Below are 15,168 nucleotides of genomic sequence, written 5' to 3'. Positions count from 1 at the left end.
GGGGGAAGGCAGCAATGAGAGCTAGTCGGTCCGAGTTTGCGAGTTCCAAGCCAAGGGGATTGCCGTATATTAAAGTACTTTTCGATTCCCCCTTTCCTTTCTACGCCAATCCGTAGCTCTGGACCACCCCAACCTGTTCTCCTATACTCCTCTTTTCTCCACGTTCTTCCTCTCTCGTCAGCCTCGTTGCCATTCGAATCGCGAGTAATCGTAAGCCTCGACTAAGCCTCTTGCGTATTTTGCACGTGATGCTCCAGTCTGGTCGTTCATGGTTTACTCGATAAGCCTGCTGTTCGCTGGGCAATAACGATGGTCACGTCATTGGCATTAAGCACAGGTTTTCATCTTCTTCTTCTTCTTCTTCTTTCTTCTTCTTCCTCTTCGATAGTAATTAAACGCGATCGTGCGGATTTTCCTGTCTTCATGTACGTACAAAAGAATCGTGATAACAGTTTCTTCAATTCTAATAGGGAAAATAAATCTGGTTACTTACTTACATAATTCCCATTTATTTATCAGTTGTCCCATTTTTTCTGTAAAATTGCCTATTCCAATTGCAATTTTTCACTCGACGAATTCTTTTACACGAAGACGCGTTTAATGGAATCAGATTTGAAATTTTTCAAAAATCTATGGACGTGGAGAATACTGATCCATGAACGCAACATCCATCGTAGAGGGGTTCCTTTTTGGTGCCATTAGTCATTAGCGATTCTAAAAGCACCCAGGGTAGAATATTACAGCAGTAGCCGCGGCGGCTTTTACCATACTTTAGCTTTATGCGAGCCTCATTCATCAAAACCCAGCGAGCCCAATGGCTCCGTGGGCACATGGGTTGGCAATGGGTCGTACATTGCCACGAGCTGTTTATGATTTGCGATATTACGGCATTAGGTGTTTTGGCAAAAACAGACTTCTTTACGACCTACTCCTACCGTACTGCTTAAATGTCTTAACAAAATGTACCTAATTGAAAAGCTGAAAAGTGGACAAACACCTTCCTACACCTCCACTAATTTAACCGAAAACTTAAGAACCAAAGTTTATCCATCTACATATTTTGCTTAAATAAGCTCGACGCAGAATTTACTTCTCCCCTCGAACGTTTCTTTACATAAAATTCTTTCCAGGAAAATGTTTATTAATCAGACAAAAATCTCAAGCAGTGTCTCATAAATTATACAAATAATATTACATTTTCCGTGTACTCATTTCCACGATTTTCACGCCACGTTCCACATTTCACGTCGAGTTCCGTAGTGATCCGCCTGTCCTTTAATCATTGATCTAGGCGCGCAATCGAGAGACGAAGAAAAGGTGAGAGAAGCTGTCAGCCCTGTCACGCGTCCAATGGACCATACAGGCGGCCCATTATCGGCGTAGGGGCTCCGTGGAGAAATAATAAAAATGCCATTAGTGTCTCGACGTCCCACGACGCTCGAACGATGTGAACGTTCTACCCCCCAACCCCCAAGATTTCGGCCGATATACGACTCATCCCCTTCGACCACTTTAACGTCTTTGTCACGGACTCTCCCACTTGACGAGGTTAATCCTTCTTCCTGGCTTTCGGCCCTCTCCTCCCGAGGATGCTTGGTTTCCTTCTCGGTCCAGCGGCTGGGGCTGGACGACCTTAAAATCCGTTCACGAGCTGGAACGAAAATAATTGCATCGTGATTCTTCCGCTTTTTCCTTCGACTCTCCTCGCTGCTCACCCGTTCTCGTTTCCTCTCGACGCTCCGCTATCACCAGTTCGCTTCCACTCGGCCCGCACCCCGGCCACCAGCTACGACCGAGAGGGCATAAATCCTTCGGGATCGTCGCCGAAAATAAGATAAAATCTCGCAGCGGCGGCGGTTCACCGGCTGGAGGAAGGAGAAAAGGCAAATTCCCGAATAAACACATCCGCGCCTCTTTATGGTGGCACTTTGCAGATCCACCCCTCCCGGGAAAAAAAGACGGTGGCCTGTGTACTGTGCGCATTATTAACTCAACCACCGGAAAATGTCAACGCGGACGGGGCTCCTTATCTCCTTGCTTTTCTTTATTTTAACGCTCAAGAGGCTTACCGCCTGCATCGTCGCCTCTTTTCCACCCTTCAGCGCGCCCAGCGCGCGACTTTTATCTGCTTCTCGTTTAAAGAGCAATTCTGTAGCTTCCTTTTAGTACGAACGGGGAGATAAGTCAATCTCCCAATGTTGATATCAATGTTTTACTCAGTGTTCCTTCAGCTGAGAATCATTTTTCACTTACCAGCTGCTCGTTCCGTTCGTTAGAATTTCATCGCCGTATCGAAGTCCGTCGCGGAGGCCTCTTGCCGCCCGAATGCTCTACCTATACTCCTGAGAGCGTTTCCGCTTTCACTGAAACCCCGGAGACGACGGAACAGCGCCGGATCGGGTTTCCAAACGTTTTAATCGCCGTTTTTCTTTTCCCTGCCCGCCTCGATTCCCCGATTCTCTCCCCCTACCCCGTTGTCTCTGGAAAGGAGAGTCCTTTTCCAGAAAGGAGTTATCGCCGAAGGAAGCTACAGGCAGCGGGCGGGAGTGCCAGCTAGTGAAAAGGGGCTGGAGACGCCCGGCGGGGTTAAAACGACCCCCGCAGCCGAGGCTGAAGTCTGAAAGATAAGGTACCCCTCTCTTCTCTCTCTCGGCCTCCTAGATTATGGAATGGCACTTTAATTACACTAATGGGAGAACCAAATGTTAATTACAATTCGAAGTCTAAAAGAGAGACGACTCGCGGCGCCGAAAGACAGAGAAAGATAGCAGCCGAGGGGGGTGGGAAGTAGCGATAGGTACTGGTGGGGGGGGTGACGGACGGAGGAAGGGACGAGATGAGATTTGCCTGCGTAAGAGGGTTTCCGTGATTAGTATTATTTAATTAAAAATGCCCAGTCTCATTATGGTCACCTCTCATAAAGACCGGCCTTAGCTTGCGCGGAGAGCTGCTCGTAGATTGGATTATTTGCAAGGGGTGGGGGGGGGGGGTAGAAAAACTGTCACGTCGAGTCTTCGTTGCTGTGTGTATTCGATTTTCCACTGGAATTAACAAAATTCAACGAACACTATGAAAATGTCCCAATAAGTAGACATTCCAAAGGTACTTGAGACACGAAGAAAATCAATTAAAGATTTCAGTGACACAAATATCTCAGAACGTATACGAACTTGCACCATGCGCGCGTTTCTCGCAGATATCGAACTGATCAGCACGCAGGGGGGGTTGTGGCGACAGGAATGGGGGTAGATCTCCCGTTTTCGAAATCTCGAATGCCCTCGAAGCTGATCTAGGCGCCCGCCGTCCTAAGGACCGCGACGACGGGCTATCGACGGCATGGAGGGGGCAGCCGGGTTTCAATTTAAAGTTGGACGAGCGTGTCGGGATTTCAATGTACAAAATGCGTATGCTAAACTTTTCGCACCCCTCGCAGCCGCCGTTCCTCCGCCACCCTCTGTCCGCCTTCGTCGTCCGAGTTCCGACACCCTTGACGCGCGAGCCAACGCTGGACAACGCTGTCGACGTCCTCGCCCGGGAAAAATCAGCAAGTCTGATGCGTCCGCCAAGTAGAAAGGGGTGCGCAAGTAGAAGGCGAGCCCGCTGCTCGCCAGAGCAGGCCCGCACGCCTGCTCGCGGGACAAATGTCCCGTGAGCACTTTGAAGTCGCTGCTCCCCGCTCCGCGAGAGGACAAATTACTTTTTTCGAAGCCCACGGCACACGGCCTTAGCACCCTCGCAGCGGCCACCCTTAGCACCCGTAATGACTGCAGCCGACCGATCGAAGGTGATGCATATCAATGGGTAGGCTTGAAACGAGCGTCCCGTGTGAAGCAACTTTCTAATGGCCTCCCGGTGGACATTAACTTTTCTCATCTTTCCCTGCACGCATGGGCGTACGTTCGCCGCGCAAATTTGCATGGCTGGTTCTGCTCTGTGCTTCGTCTCGTTCCACGATCCTCGAGCACCGGGGATCGGTAATGAGATGCAGCAGGTGCGTGGCAGTGGGCGTGTTTGTCAGGCGAAAGTCACAGGTGACAGGGGCGAGAGGAATGATACGTGAAATTGCGAAGATTATTGCTGAGAAATCGGTACGTGCGTACTGGACACCATTCTTGACTAATTTCTGTAGGTTTCGAGGAGTCTTGACACCTCTGTAAGGGGTCATCCTTAAATTACATAAAGCTTTTGGAGGGAGGGGAGGGGGAGGTCGCGAATTTCTTACGTTTTCTTACATGGGGGAGGAGTAAGGTAGCATCTTACAATATTTTTTAACCTAATTTTTAATAAATACAAATTCTATCATTAATGTTCCGGAAACGTAGTTTTAGTTTAAATTTCCCGAAACCGAGTTCAACGAATTATATAAACCTTTAAAAGAATTTTAATAACCGAAAAAGTTAAGTGTAAAAAATATTACGTATCATAAAATATTAATATCAAATCTTACGAATTCTTATACTGAGGGAGGCAGGGGGTAAGAATTCGCCAAATTACCCTTACGTAATTTAAGGACGGCTCCCAAGGGTTCGCAGAAAGCAAAGATAAATAAAATTCAGGATTCAGTGCGTCTGCAATTAAGTATCCAAGGGGCCTCCTACAAGCTGCAATTGGTAGTAACTACCTAAGAATAATTCAAAGCAGTCGACAGCGGAGGCACCACGCCGGTTCCCTGATTGAATCCCGCTCCGCTTGGTATCGACACGAATTTAAGTTCGACAATACGCGCGTATAGACGACCGTCGCCGTGCGTACGGCTCAGAGAAGGCGGGCGGGGAGACGAGGCAGGAAAATCGTGGAACGGAGAAGACGCCGCGACGTCCAGGCGGTCGCGGATGGGTGAGAAGTTTCGCCCCAGGAGTTGGATTACCGCGTGGCTTCGGTTGGATTTGAAAATCGTGGGGTCCCCGGGACACGGCGGGTGAAGCTGGAGCGTGATTGATTTTGCATACGACACGGATTGGACAGGTTTGAGAAATTGGACTGGCTTTCTGGCTGGTTTGGCCTCTCTGCCCTCCTTGGCTGCCACCCCTCGCCCCTCCGCTCGCCCCCCTTCTCCACTCTGTTCTTTCTATATCGCGAGTGCTATATGCCTGGACGTTATATCGACGCATATGCGCATACGTGTCCATGTACGTGCACACACGCGGCCGGTAACTGTATATACTTACCGTATCCAGAGGAGTATCTACCCGCGAGACGAAGAAGGGTTCCCTCTCGTATCTCCTGCCAGGCTACGTCGAAGGGGATTGGCCTCGGCCGAGCGATTTGTGCGATCTTCGAGGACGTATTTATGAGCGTTCCAGGGCCCGCTTCTTCCACTCTCATATTGCTGGTTCGAACGGTGAGCTTTGCGTGCCGTGAGTTACGGCGTGCAGAGTGCAACTTCTCGGTGTTTTATGTAGGGCAACCGTTCCTCGGCGATCTAAAGAGTTCGATATCTTGGGGACGTTTGATTACAGTTAAGCAGTAACGTTATAATCTTCACACTCATAGGTTCATCCACGTAAATTGAAAGGAGTAATTTCATCGTTAAAGATACCAAGCTGCTACTGAGCTTTTATTTGCAATGTTGCGCACGCGAATGTTCGAGACTTGATTGCCGAACCGTAGGCGTACCTCACACGTTGACTTAGTATTGGTGTGAGATAAATAAATAATGGATAGGAATATACACGTGGATTACAAAACAATAAACTGTATATTTAACAAAGAAATCAACCGAGTACAAGATGAGGGATGAATATGTATGACTCGCTTGTAGGAAACCCGATTGGTTGCATCCAAAAAGAGGTGGTGTGAAAATGAGACCTGTAATTGGCTGGGCTCATAGCTAGGCGCGCGGGGTAGTCAGTGATGGGAAGTCGCTCTTATCCGGGGGAAAGTCGTGCTCGCCATTGTATCGTGGGTCTGGCAAAAATCAGCCCTGCGACACCACTCGACTGACCCAAACAATCTTGGGTCTAGGCTGGGGCCGCGACATCTGGCTTATATCAGTTCAGAACCGTTACAACTAACTCGCAATAAACTGTCCTGAAGTTAGGGCTGGGTCTAAACGGTGACAGAGGAAAAATACAGAAATTGGCGTCTCAACATGCATCATCTTCAGTTCCCACCTATAACTCCGTGTTGCTTGTTCATGAAAGAATGTACGAGTAACTGTACATTGTGGTTTCGCGGGGACACAAAGAGCAGCGCGAGAAGAGACTGTAGAGCCATTCAGGGTCGCTCGTCTGGCGTTATCCGCCGACGTCGGAGTGGATAACAGGCCGAACGATTTATTCTAAACCTTTATCCGGGGGGAGGCCCTCGAAATTTATGAAAGAAGACGCCCGTTTAACCGACTCGCTCAGTCATCCCTCAGGATGGTGGTGAAGCCACCCTTCCCTTGGCTGTCCTGCTTGCTCCCTCTGCCTTCATTCTTCCCCGAACGACGCCTCTCTTTCCCTCTCTCCACCTCTTCCCTTGCTCGGTTCTCTCTACCCTGTGCTCACATGTCAGCCCTTTATTTTATACCAAGACGAGCGGGTCCGAGTCGGTTCTGATATTAAAGGGGATGGTTCACCCTTAGCGCGTGATCGGGATACCGAAATTCCCTGATCGGACGGGTCGGGAGTTCCTTATTGGAGGACGGAACGAAAGTCGAGTGGCAGGGCTACCGAAAGGGAAAAGTTGACGATAGGCTTGTCCCATACGAGCTTCGACTCGAAATCTTGCGCGTTATTTTATTTTTTCATGGGTGGATCGCGTTGGTATGCTTGTCTGATGTAAAACAAGCAGTTGTAATTGTTATTTGATGATTAATTAATTATTTCTTCTTTGAATGATTAAGAAGATAAAGTGGAAATATTCAGAGAATTCTCGACAAACTGTTACACTGTAAACTCACGCTTCCAAGACTGGTACCAACTATGGTCAGCACACATTGTATAACTTACCATGTCTCAATTGCCACACACGTTCAGGCATCACTTCATTAACTATTTATCTCGAGAATAACATTCTGCTTTTGTGTGTTTCAGTTGTATCTCAGCAAAACGCGACAGAGCGGCCTTTCGAACGACTTGCATCAGAGTCTCTCACGAGTAGCCAGCCCAACTACGCGTCAGCAAGGTGAGTCTTAAACCTTGTATCTTTCTATCACTAGTGCAGCGATTATCCTTTCAGAAAGTGACTCAGAAATTTGTTCCCACTGCTACGAATTCAAAGTACTCTTCTTCTCTTACGCTTCAATGCTCTCGCACACCATTGCAAATCTAATAAAAAAAATCAAACCACCTACAGAATTTCGTCAGGAAAATGCTGACAGATTCCTCGTGACAAGATTTCTGAGTCACTGTAACTGTCAATGTACTCCGTGGTTTCCTGTGAAATTTATCGTCGTGGATGATGAAATCCGAAAGAAAGACACCGGTCGTGTATTTTCTCCATTCCCATCGACCGAGAGACCACGATTTTCATGGTCTGAATTGCGGCGACGTGGACGAGCGTGGGGAACGGCGGAGCGCGGAGGAGCTGGGCATCATGCATAACCCCACGCCGGTCTCGCATAAATATTCTAATAACTTCGGAAACTAATATGATTGCATCCAGGAGGAATAATGTCCTGCTTGAAAGTGGGCGCAGCGCGGCAGTATGCGTGGAATACGGAATACATACGCGCGCGACGTCCACGACAATGATGCTCCTCGAGCAAAACCGTAGATCGCCCCGTAGCGTTGAAAGCGATCTTTCACGATGACAGTGGTTACTTTAATCGAGGCCTGCCCTCCTCTAGCCCGTAGAAAATAGTCAAGCTCGAGTGTGGCACGATCGAGACAACGCAAGGTATTACGCGGGGCTCGAGGCACGCGAATTATCATCGTGAACACCTCCCCTCTCTCAAGCCAAAGAACAGTCTTCGATGCAACTGTTCTTGATGAGAGCAGCGTTGATACGTATCCCGTAATTCGTAATAGCTAATCGACGAAAACGCAAGGGTTGATTGGGGGGGAAAGCACCGCGAAGCTATCGATCTTGAGCTTGTCGATTCGAGACGCCTCGACGAAAATTCATTGCAGCGAATCGAGTTCGAAAATTAATTTCAATCCGTACTTGAGCCCCCCTCTGGCTTCGGCTCTCCCTCTTCATCTCTGTGTTCGTCAGCCTGGTCAAACAGGCCGCGTGTACAAGCCCGGCTGGAAAAGCGAGCAACGCTCGAGTACTGGAAACAAAAGGCCGACGTTTCAATTAGGTCCCTTATTAGTTAGCGATAATAGGGCCAGCGGCGGTCGAACGGTAAGGCCAGGGCTTTCCAGTGCTTAACCGTCGGCTGCGTTAGGTCCGCCCAGGGTTGTTTGCGTGGATTCAGCTCTTACGATATTAAGGGCTGACTAGGCATTCACTAGTAACGCCATCGAACCTCTCCCCCACCCCCTGTCAGTGTTTAGAGCCACCCTTCTAACCTCTTGCACCCTTGGCGGCCCCGTCTACTCGTGCGCGCTGACCAGGCGGGACAGGAAGGGCTTCGGGAACCTTGCACCTTCTGGCTGGACCTCTAACGTCGGGTCGATTGATTTTCTCGCGCTGGCAGCGTCGTCGCGGCGAGGTGATAGCTCACGAGCCCGTGATAACGGAGTTTGTGCTATCCGACGGGGGAAAAGGAAGGGGGTTAGCGGAGCGAAACGCTCAGAACTAGGAGGAATTTGTCGCGAGAAACCGGTCGCAGCAGTCGCCTGCGGCCAGCCGCAACGATCCTCCGTCGTTCTAGCCATTGTACGCCACCGCACGCTACAGGGGGGCGGACCGTTGCCACTGCTATCGTCGGGACCCTTCGAAACTAAACTTGCCTCGGCCGAAACTGCGCCCGCTTTCCTCGCCGCGGAAACGGTTCACGCGGTTAACAAGGAGGCACGCGATACGCGTACGCGATCGATTCCACCGGCTGAAAATAGTGAGCTGTGTCTCGTGGCGTTCGACGAGGTGGTTGCCTCAAATTTCAGATAGCTGAACGTCGATTTTCTACGCGATGATGTACTTAGTAAGGGGGTTGGTGATTACGACACTTGTACCTCGCGGGTTTCCGAGCGTGGACACAATTTTATGTGCGCGGGGTTGATAAGGATCTTATAGTAACGAATGTTGTGGCCAAAATGCCGCCTTTTTTCTATGGGGGGGTGTAAGTCTTCGACGACACAATGTCACACTCCTTGCAGTTTTTTACGACCGCAGGAGTTCACTAATTGATGGTGATTGAGTTATGTATGAGCATAATGGTGAAATCAAACTGACACTACAGCGCATAACAATTAACATTTGAAATATATTTCATCAATAATGAGGGAACATACTAGTGTACAAAATCAAATTTTGATGGAGTTATAATACGCGATTGTAGTGTCTCACAAGTAAACATTCAGTTATAGGGAATAGAGTTTCCCGATTTGGAATATATTTTTTTAAAGTACTCATAGTAACTAAGAAATCGAGGAAATTACATCTGCAATGGACCTATTCTACTCATGTTATCAATAACATTCAATATAGCCTCAAGGCGTATGCGAAAAATGGCAAAGTCCTCTTATTTAAAAATGATTGGCTAAAACCTGGCATTTGTATGTTTTTTGTGGTGTTGAATCCGAATATGACGTTAATGTTTGTGTAAAAAAAATTTCCTAAGGTAGTTCTCTTACAAAAAACATACAGATGCCAGGTTTTAGCCAATTATTCTTAAATAAGAGGATTTTGCCGTTCGCATACACCTTGAGGTTATATTGAATGTTATTGATAACATGAGTAAAATAGGTCCATTGCAGATATAATTTTCAGGATTTCTTAGTTACTATGAGTACTTTAAAAATATATATTCCAAATCGGGAAACTCTATTCCCTATAAGCGAATGTTTACTTGTCAGAACGCTGTATGCGATTCTGTCGATGCTGATGGTACAGAGGTTTTGTTTGATCTGAGGCTCTACGAAGCCTTCGAAACCCTTGCAAGGGTGTGTCTTAAAGTAAGAAGTGGTAAACTATTGCCTATTGATTGGAACTGGCTGTGGAACTGGACGACGGAAAAGAAACGGAAAGGGAAACTGTGATTTTCCGCGAAACCAAACCGAACGGCGCGACGCCGTTTGTTTATTGTTGTCTAGAGATACGCGGCCTCGACTCGGCGTAATAGCCTCTATTCTTCGGCGCCGGTTGCAAAAAACTAAGTCCCATGATGTTAGGGCCAGATGAGTAGAACAAGCGTCTGCCACGTGCGAAGTGACGAAACAGAGGACAACAAGATACGCTTCGCGTTCGACAATGACATCTTCACGCTCAACAACGAACGTACTTTTTTTCTGAACTCACATAAGCTGGATTATTGCTTCGAAGGAGTTAAGACTAAAAAACTACAGCACGAGGGTGTATACTACCCGATTTAACTTTTCATTTCTGAGTATATTGTCAGCGCATTAGCAAATATTTGTTTTACGTATACGCATGATCTCATACGTGTTGACTAGCACCTCTATTATATTGTTAGGCATTAGTCAATCTCTAATATCTCAAATTACAGTGTTATCGTGAACGACGGTTCTTTCCATCCGCGTAGACCGAAATCGGTTTTCGTGTAAACGTGGATCGTCGGCTGAAGGGGTGTCTGTAGACACGGGGGCGGATAGGGACGCGGGGTGGAAGTGTGGTAGCGACATCTTGTATTGTCAGATCCCAACGCGACAAATTCATAATTGCGTTAATGCGGGTACGGCGAGGGTTCTTGCCGCAACCACCGCAAGGCGCGCGATGGCGTCTTGCGGCTGTAAGAGAGATAGGGACTGGGCCAGAGCGAACTGGAGAGCAGAGAAGAGAGAATGGACGAGGGTGAGAGGGACAGGGCTGAAGGGAAAGAGAAGTCCCTCCTGGCACGAGCTCGTTAATCTTCCAAGGATTACGCCAGAAGGAAGTATCGCCATTGTGCAAGGTGCTCCTCTTCCAGTCGATAATTATTAATTAAATTGGCCTAACGGTCCACCTTACGATTTATCGATTTATCGATCCATGGGTGGACAAGTAACGCGACGATCGATTTGGGAAAGAATCGTTTCACCCAATCTTATAAAGAACACCATACACAGGAAACACGTTTGAATCACGAAACATTTGTTGCTTCGTGTTAAAGAACAAGAACAAATGAGACATATATTTCATCAATGTTACACGAGATCACTCCCCTTCGCATGATACAGTGCAGAAACTTGCCCTGGTAACATGTGCGTCTACGAGGCAGAGAATGTGCTGCATTCTCCTGCTGCAAGTAGTACAGCCGCCTAATAAGTCAGGCGGCTTTCGCAGGTGTGCCTTACGCAAAGCAGTCTTAAACGTTGAAAATTAGCGGGCACGAGTGACGAGCACCATTGCCAACAGTCGGAACTACTATTCTAAGAATGAATTCGATTAAAAGTCACATTTGGTAGAACATCGTAGAACAGCGCGCATTGGCAGACGTTGAAAAACGATTAAAACGAGCGAAGCACTTGGTTTCAATCGAACGCGATATCGTCGAACGAAGGTGCACACGATACAGGCGGATCAGCGAGGCGTGGCATCGCTGAGTTTTAATTAATCGTGGCCGATTAAACGATCATGAAATCGAACGGGAAGGGTCATCAAATCCGCACGAACGGGCACGAAAGCGAACGGGGAGAGGAAGGGTTGCTCGCGTATGGCTCGCAAACGGGCCACAGGGTAAAAAGGATAGAATTGCAGAAGCGAGAGAGCGGCGCGGAGCGAACGAGCCGAAATAAAACAGTGATATCGAGGCATTTCACGCACGAGCGGGAACGTTTAGCAGATTCAACGTGCGTGCCGGCACACGGCCCTGCCACGGTGAAACGACTCTGTCTCTCTCTCCGCTCTCTCTTCCCCCCTCGCCCTTTCCAGCCTTTCCTATCTCTCTCCTCCGTTGGTTTGCTCTTTGCCCGGTTCACTCTCTTTCCCTCTTCCTCCATCACCTACACCCTCGCCCAGAGCTCACTGAAAAATACTGTTCTCGCTGACACCTGTAGCTTCTACGTTCTACATATGTGCGTACGTACGCCAGCCGTGTGCCCGTCGAGGAAACGAGGGGTAGGAAAAAATTATCGCCGTGGAACATTTCCATAAGACGGAGAAACGGCCCGTCTGACGATCTGGTAATTTCGTTGATACCTCTGGATGGTGTCCACGTCTTTGGGGTGTATGAATGTTTCTAAGGTTACCAATTCAATTAGGTTTCCAACCACTTTGAAGCTTGAAAGGGTATTTGAGGTTCGTTGTATTAGAAGTGTGGTAGGATATTTGATTCGGAACAGTATCAGAGGAGCGTAGATCTGTAGATAGAGAGGGTTTCAAGACCATTGTCCTGTCGCACATTCTATTTTATATTACACCTTTTTTTTTTACGAATCTTTCTGATTAGTTGTTCACCGCTTGGAATAGATAATTGAGAAGGTAGAAGCTTCCACGAAGACCCCGAGAGTATTTTCTATTAGAGTGTCCAGGGTAGGACAAGAAGGGGATGGTAAATTGCGCGGAGATGGTGAGTCGCGCGTCAGCTACAGATATTTTTCATCGCTCTCGTGGCGCGAGGAAAAGGCTGTGATGCCCGAATTGCCGCGGCGAAAGGGGGAACAGATTCCACAAGTGGTGGACTTTACGGGACTTAAGATTAATCCTCATAATTACCCGATTCCGTTCTTCTCTGTCGGACCCCCTCACCCCAGCGTATTTCGTTTTTATACGGCAGCTTGCGCACCTCTGCGCCGTCTGCGGTGTACCTCGGTGAAAAGGGCCGAATGGGATGAATGGCGACCCTGGCAAGACACGGTCGCCTCGGCCATAAAGATATTTATCAGGTGACAACCCTGGTCATCCTTTACGATCTTTCCCTTCTTGAGGTTTTCCACGGATGTCTGGAGAGCGGATCCACCCTTCGGGGCAGTCGCGTGCCGCGCTCACGATGATACGACCCTTGCGCATTCTTTCCTCCTCGCCGGGATTCCTTCAGCCTTTTCCCTCAAAGGGAAGAGTGGACTGGTCGAGGAATGTTAAGTCGTCCTCAGATTCGATTGTGCAAATCTGTGCTCACTGATTTCGATTCGCTGCTGTCGACTTGATATTGTACCACTTGAAACCTTTAAACACCATGTGGCTTCGTTACTGTTCAGGTGAAAAAGAAGATATAATTCTTGATTAATTCTATATTTATGCGAACGATACTGAAAACTAGTATCTGCTTACCTAAGCATAATTACCTAATTGCAATTGAATTCATGTTACTCCATCCTTCTTTTTCTGCCGAATCTACCCCAAGGTTCGCTCCTACTATTTAAGCTACACTCGTCATAATTACCACCCCATCCTCATCTCCAACTTACCACCCCACTTCTTCCATATAACCCGCAACCCCATCACTGTCGCGCAGTTAAGACGACTCGCTCTTGAAAGACACCAGCCGCAAAAAGCCAAAAGTCCCAGGACGAAAAACAGGGGGTAGGGGCGGATGCGTCGAGACGCGACGTCGGCCGTCGAAATATAGGGGTTGGTTCCCCGCGGATGACCGGCAACGCGCACCGTGGGCGTGAAATCGGACGCCGGCCAGGACGTCCGCTCGACTCGGCAGCCGGCGGACAATAAGAATCGATATCTTAATTAACGAACGCCGGTGGGTCCGATGTGCAAGCCAACTCCTCTAGCCCGTGGAGAACGAGGGGAAAAAGGGGGGTGGCGGAGGAACGACGAGGGGGAGGTTGGTAGGTGGTGGCGACGAACACAGGGAAATCCGGAGACTGGGTGTATTCGATGGGGTAGGAACGCGGACGCCTGACCGGAAGCGAGAGTCTGCGAAGCCCTACGGACCTCGACTCGTCGTCCCACCGGAAGCGCCATTCACGCGGCCCTCTCGCTTTCGTCCGCCTTCCCGTCGTGGTCGCCGTCCTCCTGCACGGCAACGCTGATACGTTCCTGAATAAACAATACCCGGACCGCCACCCAACCCCCGAAAAAAAAAGTTGTGCTGGTGCGTGTTGGGGAGAAAAAAAAACGATCGCGCCGCCAGCTACGTCGCCAGATCGGGGACTACCCCGGTTCGATTTGTTCGACGTGACAATGGAGGCGAGCTCAACTTGCCCGTTAAACGCGCTGGTTTACCGATAGCGAAAGTGAACGTGCTTGTTCTTGGGGATAATTGTGTCGGTGATACTCTGTACACGCGCAGGTTTTTTGGTTGGGACGTTGGGTGAACGTGGTAAAACGTTGGGAAATTTAGGGTGGAGAGGTGGACGTTAGTAGGGATCAGATTCTGCAGTTGTTGCTAGTATTACTTTTGTAGGAGATAAGAAAAATTGTGGATAAATTCGCATGTGATTCTTTACTATTATTCGCAGCTTTGTATGAATCATTGTTATCACTTTCACGATTTTTTGAATCGCTGCATTACTGATATCATTGTTTTATATATCTTTACATCTCTCTCTCTCTCTTTTACCGAATTACGACGCTAGAACATGGTTATTGTCCAAAGGGTTGGATTGTAATAACGTTCCTTAAGTTTTCTGCGAAATTCTTGCCTGTTTCGTAGCAGCTAACTGGATCGACAAGGGCTGCTCTGTTTCATAATACAGAGCGTCCATGGTACTATATTCCCCGAGATTGAGAGGCTCTCGTGAACGCCTGTGCCAATTAATATCAGCGCGAAAGAAACGACCAAGGCCGAGTAAATTAACGAATTGGAGGGTACGCTTTCCGGGACGCTTTTACCGCGACTAACTAATCCGATAAAGTGGCAGCCTCGCACGAACCTCTTTCCTCTCGCTGGCATTCCGTTTGATGGGATATGACGCTAAGCATTCTATATTGACTAATAAACTTCGGTCCCCGATTCTCGTGTTAACGAAGATTTGCTTCTTAGACGCCTGTCGCTTGTACTTTCCCTGAGACATGCTTTTGTTAGCTCTGGTTATTTATACGTGCTACGAGGTGGTCGATATATCTCGTGGACGTGGAAAATGGAGGATTTTATTAACGGTACGTCATCAAATATACTGTGAACATTTTGAGTCCACTCAAGCATTCGGAAGCTCTACTACATATTCAATCGAAGTGATTAATCTAAATGGAGCTCCGTATTTTCCTAGCAGCTAACATTCTCTTATATTCACTCGTCTC

At 48.2% G+C, this 15,168-nt stretch overlaps 1 protein-coding gene across 12 annotated transcripts in view; it reads left to right on the top strand.

The window, feature by feature from the left end:
• LOC143372918 (uncharacterized) overlaps positions 1-15,168 on the top strand; it is a 315,074-nt gene that overhangs the window by 171,048 nt on the left and 128,858 nt on the right. For all 12 annotated transcript variants that reach the window (XM_076819559.1, XM_076819556.1, XM_076819560.1 and 9 more), the window contains exon 3: positions 7,020-7,110. In XM_076819559.1, the coding sequence (XP_076675674.1) occupies positions 7,020-7,110 (91 nt within the window). The remainder of the gene's footprint in view (positions 1-7,019; positions 7,111-15,168) is intronic.

This window comes from Andrena cerasifolii, chromosome 9 (genome assembly GCF_050908995.1).
Source record: "Andrena cerasifolii isolate SP2316 chromosome 9, iyAndCera1_principal, whole genome shotgun sequence".
NCBI classification, from domain to species: domain Eukaryota; kingdom Metazoa; phylum Arthropoda; class Insecta; order Hymenoptera; family Andrenidae; genus Andrena; species Andrena cerasifolii.
Note: the sequence above shows the minus strand (reverse complement) of the source record. Positions and strands in the feature narration are given on the sequence as shown.